Here is a 17,666-nt window from a genome sequence, read left to right as displayed (position 1 = left end):
TTGTGCTTCTGCTGTCTGTCTACACTCTGTTGCAGCTAAATTTTACAGTCACAGGTCTTTATTGATGCGGAAGAGAGTCATCATCTCTCCGTGCTCCTATGAGAGTCTCGCTCTCCTCTGAGAGCAGATATTCACCGCTGCAGAGGAGACGCGCTCTGATGGAGCGGATGGGAAAGTGCCGAACATTTGTGGCAAACTTCTCTATGAACAGTTTATTTCGACGGTAACACTTTGTCCAGCTGCCTTGTATGTCCACTGAGAACTACCTCCTGAAACTGTTTGTGAGTGGAGCCAAACGTTCGCGGAAAACAGGAAACTGTGTGCAAACGCTCTCCTGTGTCCTGTGTTCGCCGAGTTTGAACGCACTGGTGGCCTCGACACTAAGACACCGATGCAATGTTTAAAAGTGTGAATGTTATCTGAAAAGCGAACAGTGAATAATAGTTACTTGCTTCTCTGTTCCAACTCCCTTAACAATTCCAGAGAACCTGCATTTAGAAATAGAAAATGTTACAGCTCTTTTAAGACGGCTTCTAACTAGCACTAACATTAACATTAGCTAACTAGCGCGCTAGCACAGCTATTGCTGCGTCCCAAACCACACACTTCTGTACTTCACAAACTACAGTAATGAGTGCACACACACACACACACACACATATATATATATATTTGCCCACTATTTAGTGTGCTAGTATGCGGTTTGGGACGTGGCATATCTTATTGAGATCAATCTTTGTCCAGTGAGCCGACGAGTTTCCTTCTCAAATGCTCCAGCGTGGAGGATGTGCTCCCATGCCAGCTAAGGTCAGCTTCACAAATAGCACAACTACAACCTTTTTTTCTGAGTTTAGCGTTAAATGCTCCCGCACTTTTAAGGATTTTGTCATTGAGGCAGACATCGTGCTTTTGTTAACTCTCCAGTAAGCAGTAACCCTCCACAGCTGCAAAAATCACTTCTGCACAACATATCTGGACCATGGAACGTGGAGCAGAAGTGATTTTTGCAGCTGTGGAGGGTTACTGCTTACTGGAGTTAACAAAAGCACGATCGCAATGAACTTGTGATAGGTGAGCAAAAAAACGCAAATATAGCCCTATTAATGTGAGGTTTTTATATGTAATACTGAAAACACATGAAAACCATCTGTCGTGCTGTCTTAAGTGAATGCACTGTCATTAGCAATGTCATTAGCTTGGGAGTTTATACACAGACAACACGGCAGCATAAAATCAAACTTTTTTTTGTATTTTTTTGCATGTTGTAATGTTCTGAGTTGTACATTCAAAGATGGACCGCACATATCAGCTAGATTTTGGCCACAGAGAACAAAAGTAAATGCTTCCATACCTAATCTCTTTTTTCCACAGAATATGGTGTTTTTACGGACATGTTAATGTGCGCAGTATTTATATAACCTAGTGTTATTTCTGTGGCTTGTTTTATTGTAGGTCAAAAGGCAGTAGAATGATTGACATGGTGCATTCGGAGGGGTCTAAAGTCACAGGAGGACATCAGTAAAAATGACTAACCTACCTCCTCATGTAAATAATCTTGTCCGAATGGAGCCTTAGTCTTTGGGAACTATTTTACCTTAAAACACCCTGCATATACCTCTTGGGTTTTAAAAATACACGTTTAGCAATGTCTCAGACATCAGTCAACATATTCCGCAGTCATTTTATGTAACAACATTCTGTGAGGGAGTTTCTAGACTCAAAAAACTCTTCAGACGTTTCCTTTCACCACCATTGTGAACAATTCTGACTCGGTAAGAGTCTTCAGAATGGAGCATTTCACACCAAACCACTCAGAATGACTTTGATTACATCTTTACCATTTGCTTATGCAGAAATTTTGAAAAATCAATGGAATTCCCCTTTAAGGCATTTTAAAGATGTGATCTCTCCACACGCCTACCTCTCCACCCACCTCCCCTTTGTTTGTTCATCAGCGAGACTGTACACGTCCTGTAGACGTACACTGTACTGTAGAACAGCAGAAACTGACTAGCATTAGGGAAGCATTGCTGTTCAGCAGTACTGATTGAAGAAAAAACCTGAAGAGACTGTCAGTGTGAGTAGGAAACTCATATAATAACTCATATAAATATTTTCTTTCCTGGCAGTTGGTAAGTAGGTAAAACCTAAGCCTATTAACGTTCTAATTTAGTCCTATCATTGTTTTGTATTAATTAAAGTTATGGCCGGATCTACCATGTTGGTGACGTGGGTGACTGCCCAGGGGCACTCAAAGGCTAGGGGCACCACACTTCTTGTATATTTATGTTCAGTTTGTTTGAAATCTGTTCATAGGCTACACTCAGTTTGACTTTTAATCCAGCTTTTAACCATTCAGTAGGCGTAGGCATAGGCATTATTTATACCTTAGGAATTATGGACAGTGAATGATAAATGATCGTTTTGGCACCTCATTCACGTTGATTCTGGCGTTAGCGATCTTTGCAAGTGAGATGTCATTTCAGATGTATGATTTTGAAAGCTGAGGAGCTGTGAAAACAAGTCTCCAATAAAACGGTTTGAAGGTGTGTGCTGTCAAACACCTTTTTTATACACATAAAACAATTGTTCTGGTCCTAAAATTTGATTTGTTGTAAAATACTTGACATCATCTCAGATGTCTCCTTCCTACTTATATAGTGTAAAAGGTAAGTTCTGAAATTCTCGGCTTCTGGGGTGTAAAGACTGAACTGTGTGATTCTTGTTCATTTTGGCCTCATACGACTTTGGTGATAAGGTCACTGGAAATGCAGTGTGTGTGATTAGGAGAATGTTTTGTTCTTAGCAGTGGGGCACCATGGCTATAACAACCAGGGGCATCAGAGATTCTTAGTCTGGGCCTGGATCTGCTGTGAGTGCAGGATTTTGTTGACAAGGCAAGCATTTTGATTTTACATATAAAGTGTATTATACAATAGATTATCTTTTTAACACAAATACTTTAATTCCATGTAGCAATTTTCATCGACTTTCAGTGATTTTTATATTGAGACCATGTAGAATATTCTTAGTAGAAATCTTTTAGGACTTAGGACCAAACTTGAGGTGTTCTGTTCACTTTGCTTGAGTTGTAGTCATGAATTCTGTGAAACCAGTGTCACCAGAAACTGAACCTGAATTCATGATGCTAAACATGAATTTATGATGCTTGGAAAAAAAAAAAAAGCCTGTGAAAGTAGGTGTTACTGAAAATGTCTGTGAAATCTTAGATATTTGAAATTCAGGTATTGAAATTTAATTTAAAAAAATCAGGTAATAAAAATTCAGGTAAAATTCAGATTAAAAAAATCCGGGTGAAACATCCAGGGTACTCAGAAAGAGCAGTCGAGCCTGGATGTAATCGAACTCAATCCTGGCCAGTCACAAGGCAGCTCACAGGTCAGTGGGCAGGGCTTCATGGCAGCGTTGTTGAAGCAGAGGAGATATATATGGAAGATATAATGGAATACAGCTTTCAACGTCATTTAGCCAATTTATCACATTTGGTATCGGCAAACTAACTCTTCACAAACTCACTGTTTTTAAGCTTAATATATGAGGTGAAATAAATTGTGACATGACTGGGCTAATAACATTAGCTGAAATGTAAGATGGTTGGTGTTTGTCTGTTTATCTTGAAGACTGAGTAGCTTAGTAATCCTTTAAGAGAAACCTAATAGGCCTGTTTAGCATGTGGTAGTCTGATGGACAACAGGGCATGCAGTAGTGTAGGCGAGCTGATGAGTCAAGACAGGAGCACAGTTAAAGTTTTTGATTTTACATGTGGATAGAATTCCTAATTTTCATAATCTGCCTTTTATATTATCACCTTATTTCTTATGTGTCACTTCTTTAGTAACAATTCTTCAAGCAGCTTTAGGATCCCACTGGCCCAGACAACTGAGGTATTTTCCTATTTAGCAGCTTATTCCAGTTGTGTGAATGAAGAATGAACGATGGAGGAGGACCGTGGTTATGGTGAGTGTGATCTCTGGAAACATTTCACAGTTCACTCTGACTGCCAAACTATGTTGGCGAGAATGTAATTGTATTAGTATGATTTAGATATTGATTATTGAACATCGCCAAGTGCATGTAGACAGTGTGCTCAGTTGGAGAAACGTTATGTAGTTAAGGAGATATTCATATCTGAATAGTTTAGCCCTGAATTAAGCCAGAATCACAAAAGTGGTGAAGAGCGTAAACATGAACTGAAATAGTGAAAACATTAGATTAGATTGTGGTCTAATGGTATGGAGGTTTTATGTTGCCTCAAAACATTATTATTATTATTATTTTTTTTACAGTGGACAATTCTTTTATAAGAGCAGGAGATTCACGGTCATCTGGATTAAACATCAACATGCATGTAGGATCGGGTGCTCGGGTGTTCGCACCGATTTTGTCGAATGTACAGGCAAGGGACGTGACGTTCGCAAAAAATGATGGTGGTAAGGATAACTACTTTAGGTTAAATCTAAAAGCTTTAAGAGATATAAATTATCATTGATATAAAATATTTTATATATAAAACTTGTGATTATTATTATTATTGTTATTGTTATTATTATTATTATTATTACTGTTGTTATTGTTATTATCATCATTTTGTAATTTAGGAAAAGTGCATACTTGAAAAACATGTGCTTTTATAAACCTCTTTGTAGGTGCAAGCCTTTCTGGAGGTGAGATAGGTATGTTAATTTGGCATTTCAGTGACAATATATTTTTTATATGCCTTTATATTTTATAGTTCAAATAAAATATTACAATCTGACAAACATCTATTAATGAGGGAAATTTTAATTTCAGAATATCCGTAAAATACATTTTTTTAAGATGTATAAGGCATTCAGAGTGATTTGGTGTGAAATGCTTCATTCTAGAGAAACTTACCAAATCAGTTTTGTTGACTGTGGTGATGAACCATACTATAAAAGCTCCCTCACAAAGTTATTACATTATATGGTTATTCTTCTTACAATAGCTGTAAGATATAGTAATAGATAGATAGATATAGTAATAATAATAATAATAATTACTATTATCATTGTTGTTGTTGTTGTTGTTGTTTTGTTATTATTATTATTATTATTATTATTATTACTGTTTTACAATTTTGTATTTAAATTTGCTATATTTACATTGTTTCTTGCATTTCACATCAAAACAGTAACACTTAGTTTACTGCTCAATAATTGAGTGGGGCAGTATAATTTAAAAATTGATGGGAATCCCCATTAAAAATATGATCCAAATTCACATGAAAAGGAATATTATCTGTTGCAGTAATAACGTTTTTAACAGTATTGTGAAGGCATCACACGTTGCTCACTGCTGTGCATGTTTTGTAAGATGAAACTGACCTTGTTTTGGTTTGTCATTGCCAGATATAACTTCTGTGATTGCAAAATACAAGAAGTCACTGGTGGCTGAGCATGCATGCATTAGGGAATATACCTCCCTTCCTGGTCAACATGTGCAGCTTTTAGATCGTTATGTGGATCCACTCATCATCCAGAGACATAAGGAGAAGAAAGAGAAAAAAAAAGAGATTTGTTCCAAAGGAGAAGATTTCCACCATGCCAGAACCCACCATACAGACCACCATATTACTGTTGACAAGCTGTTCAGTCAAGAGGATAGCCCAAACAGCATGCGTCCAAAAGCTGTTATTCTCCAAGGCAACTCTGGAAGTGGAAAGTCTTTCACAGCACAAAAGATCCTTTACGACTGGGCGAATGGAAATCTCTTTGCAGGAATCTTTGATGTAGTCTTTCATCTGAGATGCTCAGAGCTCAATGATATTGCTGGAGACATAAGTCTGGTGGAGCTTCTGAACTGCAGTGAGGAAATGGCTCAGATCTTAAAGAAAACACCAGAGAGAGTACTTTTCTTGCTTGATGGGTTCGATGAACTCAGGCTTTCACTGCCTAAAAAGCCATTGCCTGTCAAAGCAGACATCAAAGCCGGGCTTGGTGCTGTTCTAAGCTCCCTTCTGAGGGGATGCATGTTGAACGAGTCCTTTCTGCTGGTGACCACAAGGTCAGTAGCGGCTGAAAAACTGGGAAAGCTACTCAAGCATCCACAGCGCTTCACTGAGATCATGGGCTTCTCTGAGAACGGGATACAACAGTACTTTCAAATGTTCTTCAAGCATGATGGGCGTTCCAGACAAGTTTATGGCCAAGTTAAGGCAAATGGAACACTTTACTCAGCCTGTTCCAGTCCAGTCATGTGCTGGCTTATCTGCAGTGTCTTTAAGGAAAAGAGCAAAATGAGTAAAAGGATGACACGTGGATTCAGAAGTACCACCTCCATATTTGTTGATTTTGTGTTTATTCTGCTGGAGCATCATTGCCAAGGCTTAACTGAATCTCAACAGCGTGACCTGCTGAAGGACCTTGGCCAACTAGCGCATAAAGGTATTCTTAAAGGCAGAGTTCTGTTCCAGAGAAACCAAGTGCCTGAGACGATTTTAAATGTCTTAGATTCGACCAGAATTCCCTTCCTCTGCACCTTTCATTGCAAAGACAGAATAAATGTGAAGGAAATGTTTTCTTTTATGCATCTCAGCTTTCAGGAGTTCTTTGCTGCGCTCTTGTACACTTTCCTTGATGAAACAGAGGCCAAGCTAAAATTAGAAAAGCTGCTTACTGATTCATTGCAGGGTGGTTATCATTGCTTACCTATTGTCCAGTTTCTTTTTGGTCTCTCTAACAAGGCAGTGAAGTCCTTACTCATGGAGAAGCATCAACAGGCAGTGTCTTGTACCACATGTGCCCAGCTGCAAGAATGGCTCTACAAATTTGTCTCACGAAAACTCAACATGCAGTTGAGCAGTTTTACTCTTCAGTGCTTGTGTGAGGTCAACGACAAGTACATTGTGGAAAAAGCTATGAAGATTTGGGAAACAAATGGAGTTGAAATTCAACTGAGTTCTTCAGATATGACAGATTACCATGCAGCAGCACAGTGTCTGCAATTCTGTCGACGTATCAGAAGCCTGAAATTGCAAGGAAGTACAGTGGAGAATCTAAAAATGCTTCACACAACATTGAACAAATGTGATAAACTACAGTTAGTATTATCATCACTATATTTCATCGTCAACACAATGTTCAGCAGCATTACTCTGTGATTTAGTTATATAGTATATTTATATATTATATTAATATATACTCTGTTAGTATAGTGGTAATGTGATTGCAGTTTAAGTGACATTTTATCATTGTGTTTACATGCTCTTGATATCATTACCAGATTTTTGCAGTTATCTGATTGTTCAAGTGGTTTGTTCAAGATTTCTCAGATTGGATTAAGGCCTAGAAATCAGATTAAAAAGTCAGATAAAGAGAGCTGGATTTTAGCTCAGTAATCAGGTTTTACAGTGCATGTATATTCTTACTCTGATTTCTTTCATTGTTCTCAGTCTGTGAATATGCAAAAATAGACCATGGTACCAGGAAAAGTACTTAACAAAGCACCTACAAGATGTGATAAAAACACTTTGGGAGTGACACTGAAACCAACTACATGGTTGATGAAATGAAGAATTGAAATATTGATGGTGTATGTTCATATATTCAGTGAACGTGGCTCGATGTTTAAAAAAGCCATGGCATGATGATGAGTTTTATGTTACTTTTACATCACATCTTTTTCTGTGAGTTCAGTGGATTGTTGCAAAGTAGAATTCTGATTATTGCCTGACTCATGTAGACCCGGATTTTCGCATCATCTGATTACTGAAGTACATGTAAACGCAGTGAACAGATTACTGACAAAATCTGATTTTCTACATTAATCTAATTATTAAGTACATGTAAACACACTCATTCACTTGGTGTTTTAGTACTGAATTATCTTACTGTCTTTTTTTTCAGCTTAAGTGTCAGCTATGTGTCAGATATTGATGTTGCTGATCTGATCTCAGCTGTGGGAAAAGGAAAAGACCTTCAGTGTCTGAGGTAATCATTTTTTCAGTTTCCTCAACAGTTCATCAGAATGTCATAGGGGCTACAGATGGCATCAGTGTGCTAGTGGGGACTTTCTGCTTCTGTTGTTTTGCTGTATTATGCATATATGGAAATGTGATGTCATAACAGTGTTTTCTGGGAGATCCACCATCAGTGTTGTGAACTTGATGTAGTGACTTTTCAGACCCCTTTAGCGACTTTTTTTGTTTTTTCAACTAGCGTGAAATCTAGCAACTTTTTGTTTGGTAGTGTTGCCAAAGAACAATCAACAATCTGGATTATTTGCTCTTCCATTGTTTTAATTTAAACAATTTAATTTGATTGTTTTGGGTGTTATTACTGATCACCCATGGGTGTCATTCATTTCTGCACTAGATGAGGGGAAAAAATATGATATTCTGATATTCTTTCTTTCTGACTGATAATTTTACATGTTAACATACCTGAAATCCCAGCACAGCCGTTGTCGTTAAATAATGTTTGATGATTTTGTCAGACGACGTCTTGGTTAAAATTTTAGCAGTGCAGAGCAGCAGCTTCGAAATGACTTGAAAGTGACTTGATTAACCTGTAGTTAACTGGCCACGTTTCTTTCAATTATTATTTTATACTAATCCTGTTGTCTTACAACAGAAACAGAACAATCTGTAAATGAGAACAGCTTTATTGGTAATAGAACACAGTATATGTGGACACAGAGAGTAGAAGAAAAGCAACCAGCTGTAAAAGGCTGACACCATCTGATACTTTGCAGAATGCAAATGCAACATGATGATGTCACAAATATGCTAATAAGAACATAATGTCATCTTGTGACATTTAGGGCTTTAGGGCTGCTATCTGTTTTCCATGATTTTGACTGATCTGAAGCTAACTAAATAAACTAAAAGTTGGCAGAGCTAACTAGCATGTGGATATACATGAATATTGGATTAAAGATAAGAGCAAAATCAAGAAAGGCAAACAGGACAAAAAGGTTCATTCAGCTATTCAGACAAAGCTCTAGTTAAACAGTATGTACGAAGCGGTGCAGTAAGTGTGGATAAACATCAAGCTCGAGCTTATTTTGTATAGATTAAATGGAATAAATAAGATACATCCAATTGTCATCCATCCAATTCAGTTTCTCTCTTTCTCTCTCAATGCAGCACTTTACTATGTAGTAGTTACTGAGCTAGTCAGAAGTTTTTTTTGTTTTGTTTTGTTTTGTCTTTTTGTGAACCCAGTAATCAATTTCTTTCTCTTTCTACTTGTTCCTCAGTGAGTACTTTAGCATTCCTTGTTGCATTAAGCAATGGTTTGTCCTTCAGTATGACTGAATGAAAGTTGGCACAGGTCAGGTCGAAGTTAAGTTAGATCAGGAGCTCACTCCTCACAAGCTTCACAGAGCACTGGCTCCGGACATCAGTCCATTTGTTTGCCATCCAGGAGAAAATTCTCTCCGTATACCCTCCTGAGGCTGGTATGCTCAAGTTCCAGGAGATGATCGACAACATATTGGGGAAATCAGCTGCCTGAAATACAGCCCATCCACCTGACAGCCAAGTCTGTGCTCTTCCACTGATCGTCCTCCTGAAGCTTTTCCAGAAGGCTGATTGGTTTTCCGTGACTTTCTGTGACCTTTTCAGAGTCATGGAGAGAGAAGACCGTGAAGCCATTTGCTGGTGGAAAAGTCAAACCACTTTTCACTGTACTTTATGGCAGTATTGATGAATGCAGTGAATTCTTGGCAGTTACCTTGTAGAAGATTATTTTGGCTTTTCTTTAAGGCGGTGTAGACTGAATTGTGGATCTCGTAGATAACATTTGTGTTGTCAGCGCTGAAAGCTGCCACTTGACCCAGCAACAGCCCAAGTTTTTCTAGACAGCACAGTATGCACTCCACTGTTCCTTTGCCGGATTCATTGGGATTCTCCATGAAATCAACCATTTTGTGGGGATATTTATGCTTAAATTCTAACTCTAGCTATATGGGGATCTTGCCATAGGACAAAAGGTAGAGGAGAGTAAGAGAGTTTTTCCGTTATTAATTAAAAACTAACCAGTGTATTTTATTTAATTGCCAACTGTTCTATGTCTATTTTTTAGATGCCAGTGTGTGAAAGATTTGTTGACGATAGCTGTCTGGAAGCTAACATACCAAATATTTGTAAAAATCCACCAAAATTCTGTACATCTTGCATTTTGCACTGGTTCAGACCAGGCCCTCGGCTTTTGATTTCCAGTGCATGCCATCAGAAGTAAGCTGCTTAGACCTGATAGGACCATTTGAGAGAAGCTCTCTGTTCACTTCCATTCATCTTGGACTGTCTTCAGTCCAAAAATAAAGGCAGTGGGCTATTTTAAATTGCCGTGCTACACTGTCTCCCTCTTGAGAGACCGGAGAAGCTCCTTAATAATATAAAGCATGGAGCTGGTTTGCTGTAAAATAATCATAATAAAAATTAGGGATGCATCGATGCCATTTTTTCAGACAGAATATGAGTACATGTTTCTTAGTACTCACTAATATCATGATGAATTACTTGTACCTTAACAGTTAAATAATTCAAATTTAGCTGATTTAGACATTGGTATTATTTAACAATATAGCTAGCAATGCTACATCGGTTACCTTGGATGGAGTAGCATTGAAGTAGAGAAGAGCAGGTTTTGTTCCTTGTCAGAAAAGCACTTCTGTACAGTTGTAAGTAAAGTACGTTAAGTAAGTAAAGTTGGCATAGATGACTTTTTTCACCCCCATTTTGCCTCTGTGTCTCCACCTGTAATAGGGGAGCAGTTGTAATTGTGTTTGTGTATTTTTTTTTAAAAACCGGGTAAAAACATAGTGTATTACTGCCTATGTCATAAGCTATTAGCGGGTATTGGAATGTTGGTACCAGTGAATTTTTATAATTGAGCTTGGTATCGGTCTGATACCCGAATAATGGTATTGATGCATCCGTAATAATAATATTAATAATAACAACAACAACAACAGCTCTGCGCTATGTTATGAGCTTATGCTCAGCGGTACCATGCTCCCGGTTTAAGATGGACTGTTGTTCTGTGGTTTAGTGGTACTTTTGTTTATTGGAGTAATAGTCTGAGGAGTGTGTGATTAGCAGTTAACTAATGGTTAGAAGTGTCTACCCTCCTCAAGTGTTGTGTCCTCCTGTGCTACCCCTCCCATGTTTCACGTTGGGGTAGCGCTTGGCATTTCTAGTCTTTGTAAAGACTTGCTTTTGAAGTGCTTGTTAAATAAAGAGCATTTGCCCATATGTGCTATGTTTTCCGCATCTTCTTTTGTGCCAGCGTTACAATACTCAACCATCACTGCACGCTACATACTTCCTCTCCATATTTAAATGCAGTGAGATTACAGTATTGATTATATTGAATTATTTAATCTGTATTTTTAAATACTGAAAAATATGCAAACACAAATTCCTGATTTCTGAAATCTGATGTAAAAATAAATGTACATTTCTGAACATTGAAATAAAACTATTTTGAATTTCATAGTGGTTAATTAACACCAAATAGTCTACATATAATGATTTTCAAAGAAATATATTTCAGTGCTATGATTTGTGTTTAAAGCTCGGATATGGGAAGTTGTAGTTTGTCATGAGACCATTTATAACATCCTCGTGTTCAAGCTACGGAGTTGAGGGGAAAACATGATAACATGTTTATAATGTATTTACTTTCTCAGCATAGTGACCTTTATGGCCACCATTTTAATTCTGTATGTTGTTCTAGAGAAAATATAATTTTACTGTAGAGAACTTGTTCTTTATTACTGTTGATTGTGTGAGCATCATGTTGATTTGATGTCATACCTTGAGATTGACAACACAATCTTAACTTTCCTAGTTGAGGGGGGGGTTTTCTTTGATTTTTCCTAGTCAGATATGCAAAATTCCAAGTTATGGGCTTCATTTAAACACAGCATTGAACTCCAGCACTATGGAAAGTGAAAGGAACAAAAAGCATTTTAAGTACTATTTCTTCTATTTTCATTACCATAAAAATAATTTGTAATGTCTTACATTTTTTACTTTGTTGTAGGTCTATTTAGTCTGTTTTTTGTTAAGACTTCTTTTTCAACCAAAAACTGAAAGTGCTTTAATTAAACAACATTCTGGTATGCTCAGTGGCTGAAATTTCTCTAATTTTATGTTCTGTTTTGACATTGCCACAGTGTAGAAGATGGTGATCTCTCTGACCAAAGTGTGAAGGGGATCATGAGCGCACTGCGCAAACGCAAATCAGTGAATAGCGTTCATCTATCAGTGAAGACAATCAATTACACCAATGCTGAAATCTTCATGAACATTGTTGAGAGTAACTTGGTTTCAAACAACCTCAGGTAAATGTTAAAAGTGCACAGTGTCACTGGTCTTGCATTTAATTAAAAAAATCACACAGACTGCAGACGCACACTTGGGCACACATAGGTGTTATACCCTTTTGTAATATATTTTGTATTTTTTTTATGTTTTGTTTTGTAATGTAACTTCTAGTGTCAGATATGCAGTCCCTGAGACCCTAATGTTACATATGTCTTTCCTGTTTAAGTGTGGCTACAAACTGCAGGAACAGTGAAGAGAACATCTGCTCAGATCTTGAACTGTCAGGTCCAGATATGTTTCACAGGTGAAACTCTACTCATGGACATTGAACTTTAAATATGATACAATTTAATAAAGTATAGTAAAACCAATGTGCTCTGTATATTTACAATATGTCTGATACCTTTTTTTTAGAAATACTGTGGTAATGCTTTGAACTTAAAAACGTTTATATTGCTCTGAAAAGCCTTTCTGTATTTTACATTTTCTGCTTTGAAATTTCAGAATATATGTTTGTCACCCAAGTTGGAATACATATGACTTGCACATTGATTCTGGGAAATCTGGACAGACTTTCAAGTCCATCTGCCTCAGCTGTGGTGACTTTAAACGAGTGATGTCACCCTCTGAGTGGAGGAAGTTCCTTCAGATATCAAGTAATCTAAAACAAATGTAAGATCATTTCATCTGCCTCTTCTAGTTTTTTTAAACTACTTAGTACAGAGATCAAAGAAATAGAACCCACCTTCTGAATGGTTTGACAGTGGATAAAACCATATGTAAAGAATAGACATCAATACTAGCTGTAATCCTGTGACTGACTATTGAAGCAAACCGAAATATTCCAGAAGATGCCCTTAATGCTTCCTAAAACAAAGAAATGAAATATGTATTTTAATATTCTTGAATTATGCTTTTAGTGTTTCTTGCCTATTTAATATAAAATATTCAAAGATGTAAAATATTCACTAATGTTTGTTGTTTCATGTTTTCTAGTGAAAATCATGAGTTCCATGGGCATATGGAAGAATTAGTGTCTTTCCTTAAATCTGGGCCTGAATCCTGGCCTACGGTGCACCTTGATGCCAAGAGCTTGAGTCAGAAGTGTGCTGCAAAGATCCTTTCATTCTGCCATGCCACACCTGCATTAAACTCTGGATTTGACAGTTGGTAAATACACAAAGCTACATGAACTACATTTAGCACATTGGAGAAAAAGTCACATTTGTGTTTTACAAGTTAATTTGTTTGAACTGGTGCCAGCCAGACTTGTTATCCAGGTCCGAACTCGTGGGTGGGGATGGGATTCTTGGCAAATTCTTTTGACCAATAACCCACCGTTTTAACTGTTAAACTACAAACCTAAAAGCATGGACACGACCCAATGAAAACATCAAACAGCACTTTGTTTTGTATAAACAAGGCTTCAGGCTTTATTGAATGAAGAAACTCAGCCAGACATAGCAAATATAGCAATAACGTAATGTAGTTACATTTACCTTCATCTTTGCCCAAGGATGCGAATGCAAAAAACAATGCCAGGCCAACACATTTTAAATGCCCGGCCCTTCTGTTCAAGCTCACCGTGCGTTCCTATGTTACTGTGGCAGTTAAAACACTCAGTACTCAAGGGGGCGACGGAGGACAAATCAGAATGAGAGCTACTATTATGCAACAGCCTTAACAGCTAAACGTGGACAGTAGAGGAGCATGAGCTGCTTTACCTGTTCTGTTGGAATAAAAAGGCGATAATGTATCATATATGTTTACATTTATGTAAGCAAACCATTTTTGTGTGAAACTCAACTGCTATTTGCTATGGCAATTGAGAAAGCACGCTGGCGGTACAAGACAGGCTGTCGCAAAAGCGCCCCTTACTGTAATGTTCAGAATGCAGTTTGCGCTTGTGTTGCTTTACAAATTGCGTTGTGACACATTCTTGAGCGCAGTACTGTGCAAAACCCTGTCTGCGTGATTGTCTGTGTTTACGTCTTTGTGTGATTTTTCCACCATTAATCAGCTTTGAAGTAACAGTGATGCCTGAATGGATTTAAATAGAAAATATCTCAGGTATGGGGCTAGGAAACGCTGAAGCACTACCTGAAAATCATTCAGCAGCACCCCCTGGAAAATATTCATAGGCCTATTGACTACATGCATGACTGCAATTAGGCAACCATTACATAAGTCAGTTTACTCTTTTAGCCACATATGCATATACAGTTGCATGCAAAGGTTTGGGCACCCCTGTTCAAATGACATGTTTTGTTAATTTTCTAAGTGAACATAAGTTACACATCTTCTACAGAGATCACATTTATGCATATTTTCCTGACAATGTTTCAACACACCTGCAGCACACCCATGGATTCATATAGTTGGGTTGATGTCATCTGTTCCAGTTCTGTCTGGATAATGTAATAAATGAGCACTACTGAAGTAATGTTAATAAACTCTATTTTAATCATTTTGCTGTTTTCTCTCATTAGTTGGTTTAATGTGGAAAGTCTCAAGGGCATGGATGAAGAGGACATCTGCTCTCTGTCATTGCAAACACACTGCTCAATGTGAGAAGACTTTTAAGGTCCTTTTTATTTCATTGTGTTTGTGCAAGAGGAGGTAATGTAAAATGTCTGCCTGCGTGAGACTGCCATATGAGCAAACAAAGGAGTAGTTTAGCACATGTTCTGTCTTGCACAACTGTTTCAGCATACATTTGGAGGAGGTAACAGCGATCCTTTGCCATTTACCCCACTTTGCAGTCTTCCACTATTTTATACCTTTCATCAACACTGGAAATAGCCCAACATTGCAAAAAGAGTTCAGTAGACTATTGTGAAAGATGGAGTCTCTTCACAATACACATGTAAAATGTATTCTGTATGAATGGTGGCACAGTGGGTAGTGCTGTTGCCTCGCAGCAACAAGGGCCTGAGAATTCCCGGCCAGGCAACCAGTTTCTGTTCCTTTTTTTTATTGTCCCTAGGTGTAAATGTGTGTGTGTGAATAACTTGCCATTTAAATTAAGTCATGAGGCACTACTATAATGAGCCACCCAGTGCAAATGTTTACTAGTTGTTGACTTTTTTGCCTTTCAGTTCCATTTTAGATGGTGTTCTCTGCTTGGATTTGAAAGCACATGCTTGGAGGTATGGAAAGAGGGAAATAATATGATCCTTTGTTATCAGTCATGTGGTTAATTAGTACATTTGATGGAACACTAAAGCTGGGAGAGGCAGGCCCATGCTGTAGTCTTGTTTTTCCTCAGATGGTATTTAAGACTGGACATTCATATCGACATATTAGTAACAAAGTTGAAAGTAATATATTCTTCCTTGGCTCTCGAGGAATGATGTTAAAACCTGAATTTACTTGAGTTGAAGATTTTAACATAATTTGTTCGAATGGATTGGTTTCAGTCCTCACACAACACAGAGCACGGAGTCCACACCAGTACTGCGGGAAATCTCACTTAGATTTCCAGTCATTTCAGAAGGGGCCAATGTGGATTGGGAGGATCTTCTCAGAAGGCTCTGCCAGATGAGGAAGTCCCTGGAAAGGCAAGTGCGATGTGCCCAATGATCTTTATTGCACACACTGGCTTCATCGGGAAACTTTAAAATTCCCATTTATTTAGAGTGTACAGTTATGTAATAAACTTACAACTAAAAAATACTCTTATTGTCAAGCACTTTTTTGTACCAGCAAGTTTTTTTAGAATACTACAAACAAAAGTTGATGTTTTTCTACTATAACTTCAAAACCTTTAAAGCTATTTTACTATTGCAAGTAATGAGTGTTGCACATGACGTTATTTTTTGTGAAGCTGCAAACAGAAAGTCAGTAATGGCACAAAGATTAACCCTTTACTCATAGAAAAGACATTATCAAATAAAAAAATCAGGTGGGATAAAGCAAATGATGACAACTAACAATGTAGTACGTGTAACATAGCTCTTGATGTTGAACTTACACAGGGAATGTTTATGTAGATATGCATAATAACCAACTAACTAATAACTAGCAAGAAGAAAATTAGGCTAACATAGCCTGGCTTTACAAAGCCCTGTCTGTAATGTCAAAAGGTGTTTTTGACATTGTAGTATTAGAAGAATGTAAACTGGATGATGATAATCCAGTATGACTGGATTATTCCACACCACCTCACCTACACTCATAAAACAAGTAAATGTAGCATAAAAAAGTTAAAATCAGCTTGTAAGTGTTTTGACTGAATAATGTGTACTCACCAAATTCAAGTAAATCACACAAAAGTGATTTTTTGTACATTCTAATTAAGCAGACTGATTAAATGAATGTATTACTCCTACATTCAGGTTAATATGGTTATGTTTAACTAATGAAGTAGAAGAAGCAACACAAGTCATGGGTTTAAGGTATATCTATGTAAGTTGTCACTGTTTTAGCTCAGTGCTAGGGTACAATGGTAATTCAGTCAACAACAGTCAACAACAACATGACTAGCTTGTTAAACAAGGAGTTTAAGAAAGGTAGGGGAAAGGACAAGTAGTAAAACAATATGCAAATCACTGATGTCAGGGGCCAGTGGGAAAGGTGTTTAGTTTTACTCAAGACATAATAAACAATTATTAAGTAAATTTGACAAGTCACTGTATTTCATTGAAATAGCCCAACTGACAGTTACATGCAGTTGTCAAGTAACATGTAGGGCCTAGTCAGATATGTCATTGATTTCCATGAAAAAAAATCCTAAGTCATGGATTTATTTGTGCAGTAATGTAAAAGTGCTACAAATAGGGCTCCTGAGAATGTCTTGTAAAGGCACCCAACAGGTATGTTGTCTTGCTGGACAAAAATCATCAAAATGATTTTCCTACATTCTGGCTGCAGGGAACAGCTTGAAAGTGATGAGAGTGAGAAAAGACAAAGATGACTTTTTATGGTTATATTTCTAAAATACTGCTTAAAAAAACAGTAAAAAACTTTTTCTATCAGTACTTCCACCTTACAGTGCCCTGCAAAGCCGTAAACAAACATTAACAAATATGTGTTACGGTAAATCCTTATCTAAAACCTATAGTAAAATAATGGTATTTTGGTATCTTATTGTGATGTAGCTTTTAGAAGCATAAACACTTTGGACATCAGTTTCCTGTCACCGCCGCTGTGAACAGTTCAGACTAAGAAGGTTTCTCGAGAATTGGCCATTTAATGTCAAACCACTTTTAATGACTGTTTACATATTTAACCATTTAATTATGCAGCAATTTAGAAAAATCAGTGGAATCCTCCTTGATGTGCAGAAGTATTATGTATAATGTATAATTATGGGTAGGGGTAGTAGCTGTCTGTGTGTGTGTGTGTATAT

General features: G+C 37.3%; 1 protein-coding gene across 1 annotated transcript; it reads left to right on the top strand.

The window, feature by feature from the left end:
* Positions 1-2,003: 2,003 nt before the first annotated feature.
* On the top strand, positions 2,004-15,898 carry LOC118801305 (NACHT, LRR and PYD domains-containing protein 1 homolog). The gene is made up of 13 exons (XM_036561558.1): positions 2,004-2,077; positions 3,925-3,978; positions 4,308-4,451; positions 4,668-4,694; positions 5,391-7,080; positions 7,887-7,970; positions 12,166-12,333; positions 12,543-12,620; positions 12,821-12,988; positions 13,313-13,486; positions 14,806-14,883; positions 15,415-15,465; positions 15,736-15,898. The coding sequence occupies exons 2-13, from the start codon at positions 3,957-3,959 to the stop codon at positions 15,896-15,898; spliced, it is 2,847 nt and encodes a 948-aa protein (XP_036417451.1). The 5' UTR covers positions 2,004-2,077; positions 3,925-3,956.
* Positions 15,899-17,666: the final 1,768 nt, after the last annotated feature.

This window comes from Colossoma macropomum, unplaced genomic scaffold (genome assembly GCF_904425465.1).
Source record: "Colossoma macropomum unplaced genomic scaffold, Colossoma_macropomum, whole genome shotgun sequence".
NCBI classification, from domain to species: domain Eukaryota; kingdom Metazoa; phylum Chordata; class Actinopteri; order Characiformes; family Serrasalmidae; genus Colossoma; species Colossoma macropomum.
Note: the sequence above shows the minus strand (reverse complement) of the source record. Positions and strands in the feature narration are given on the sequence as shown.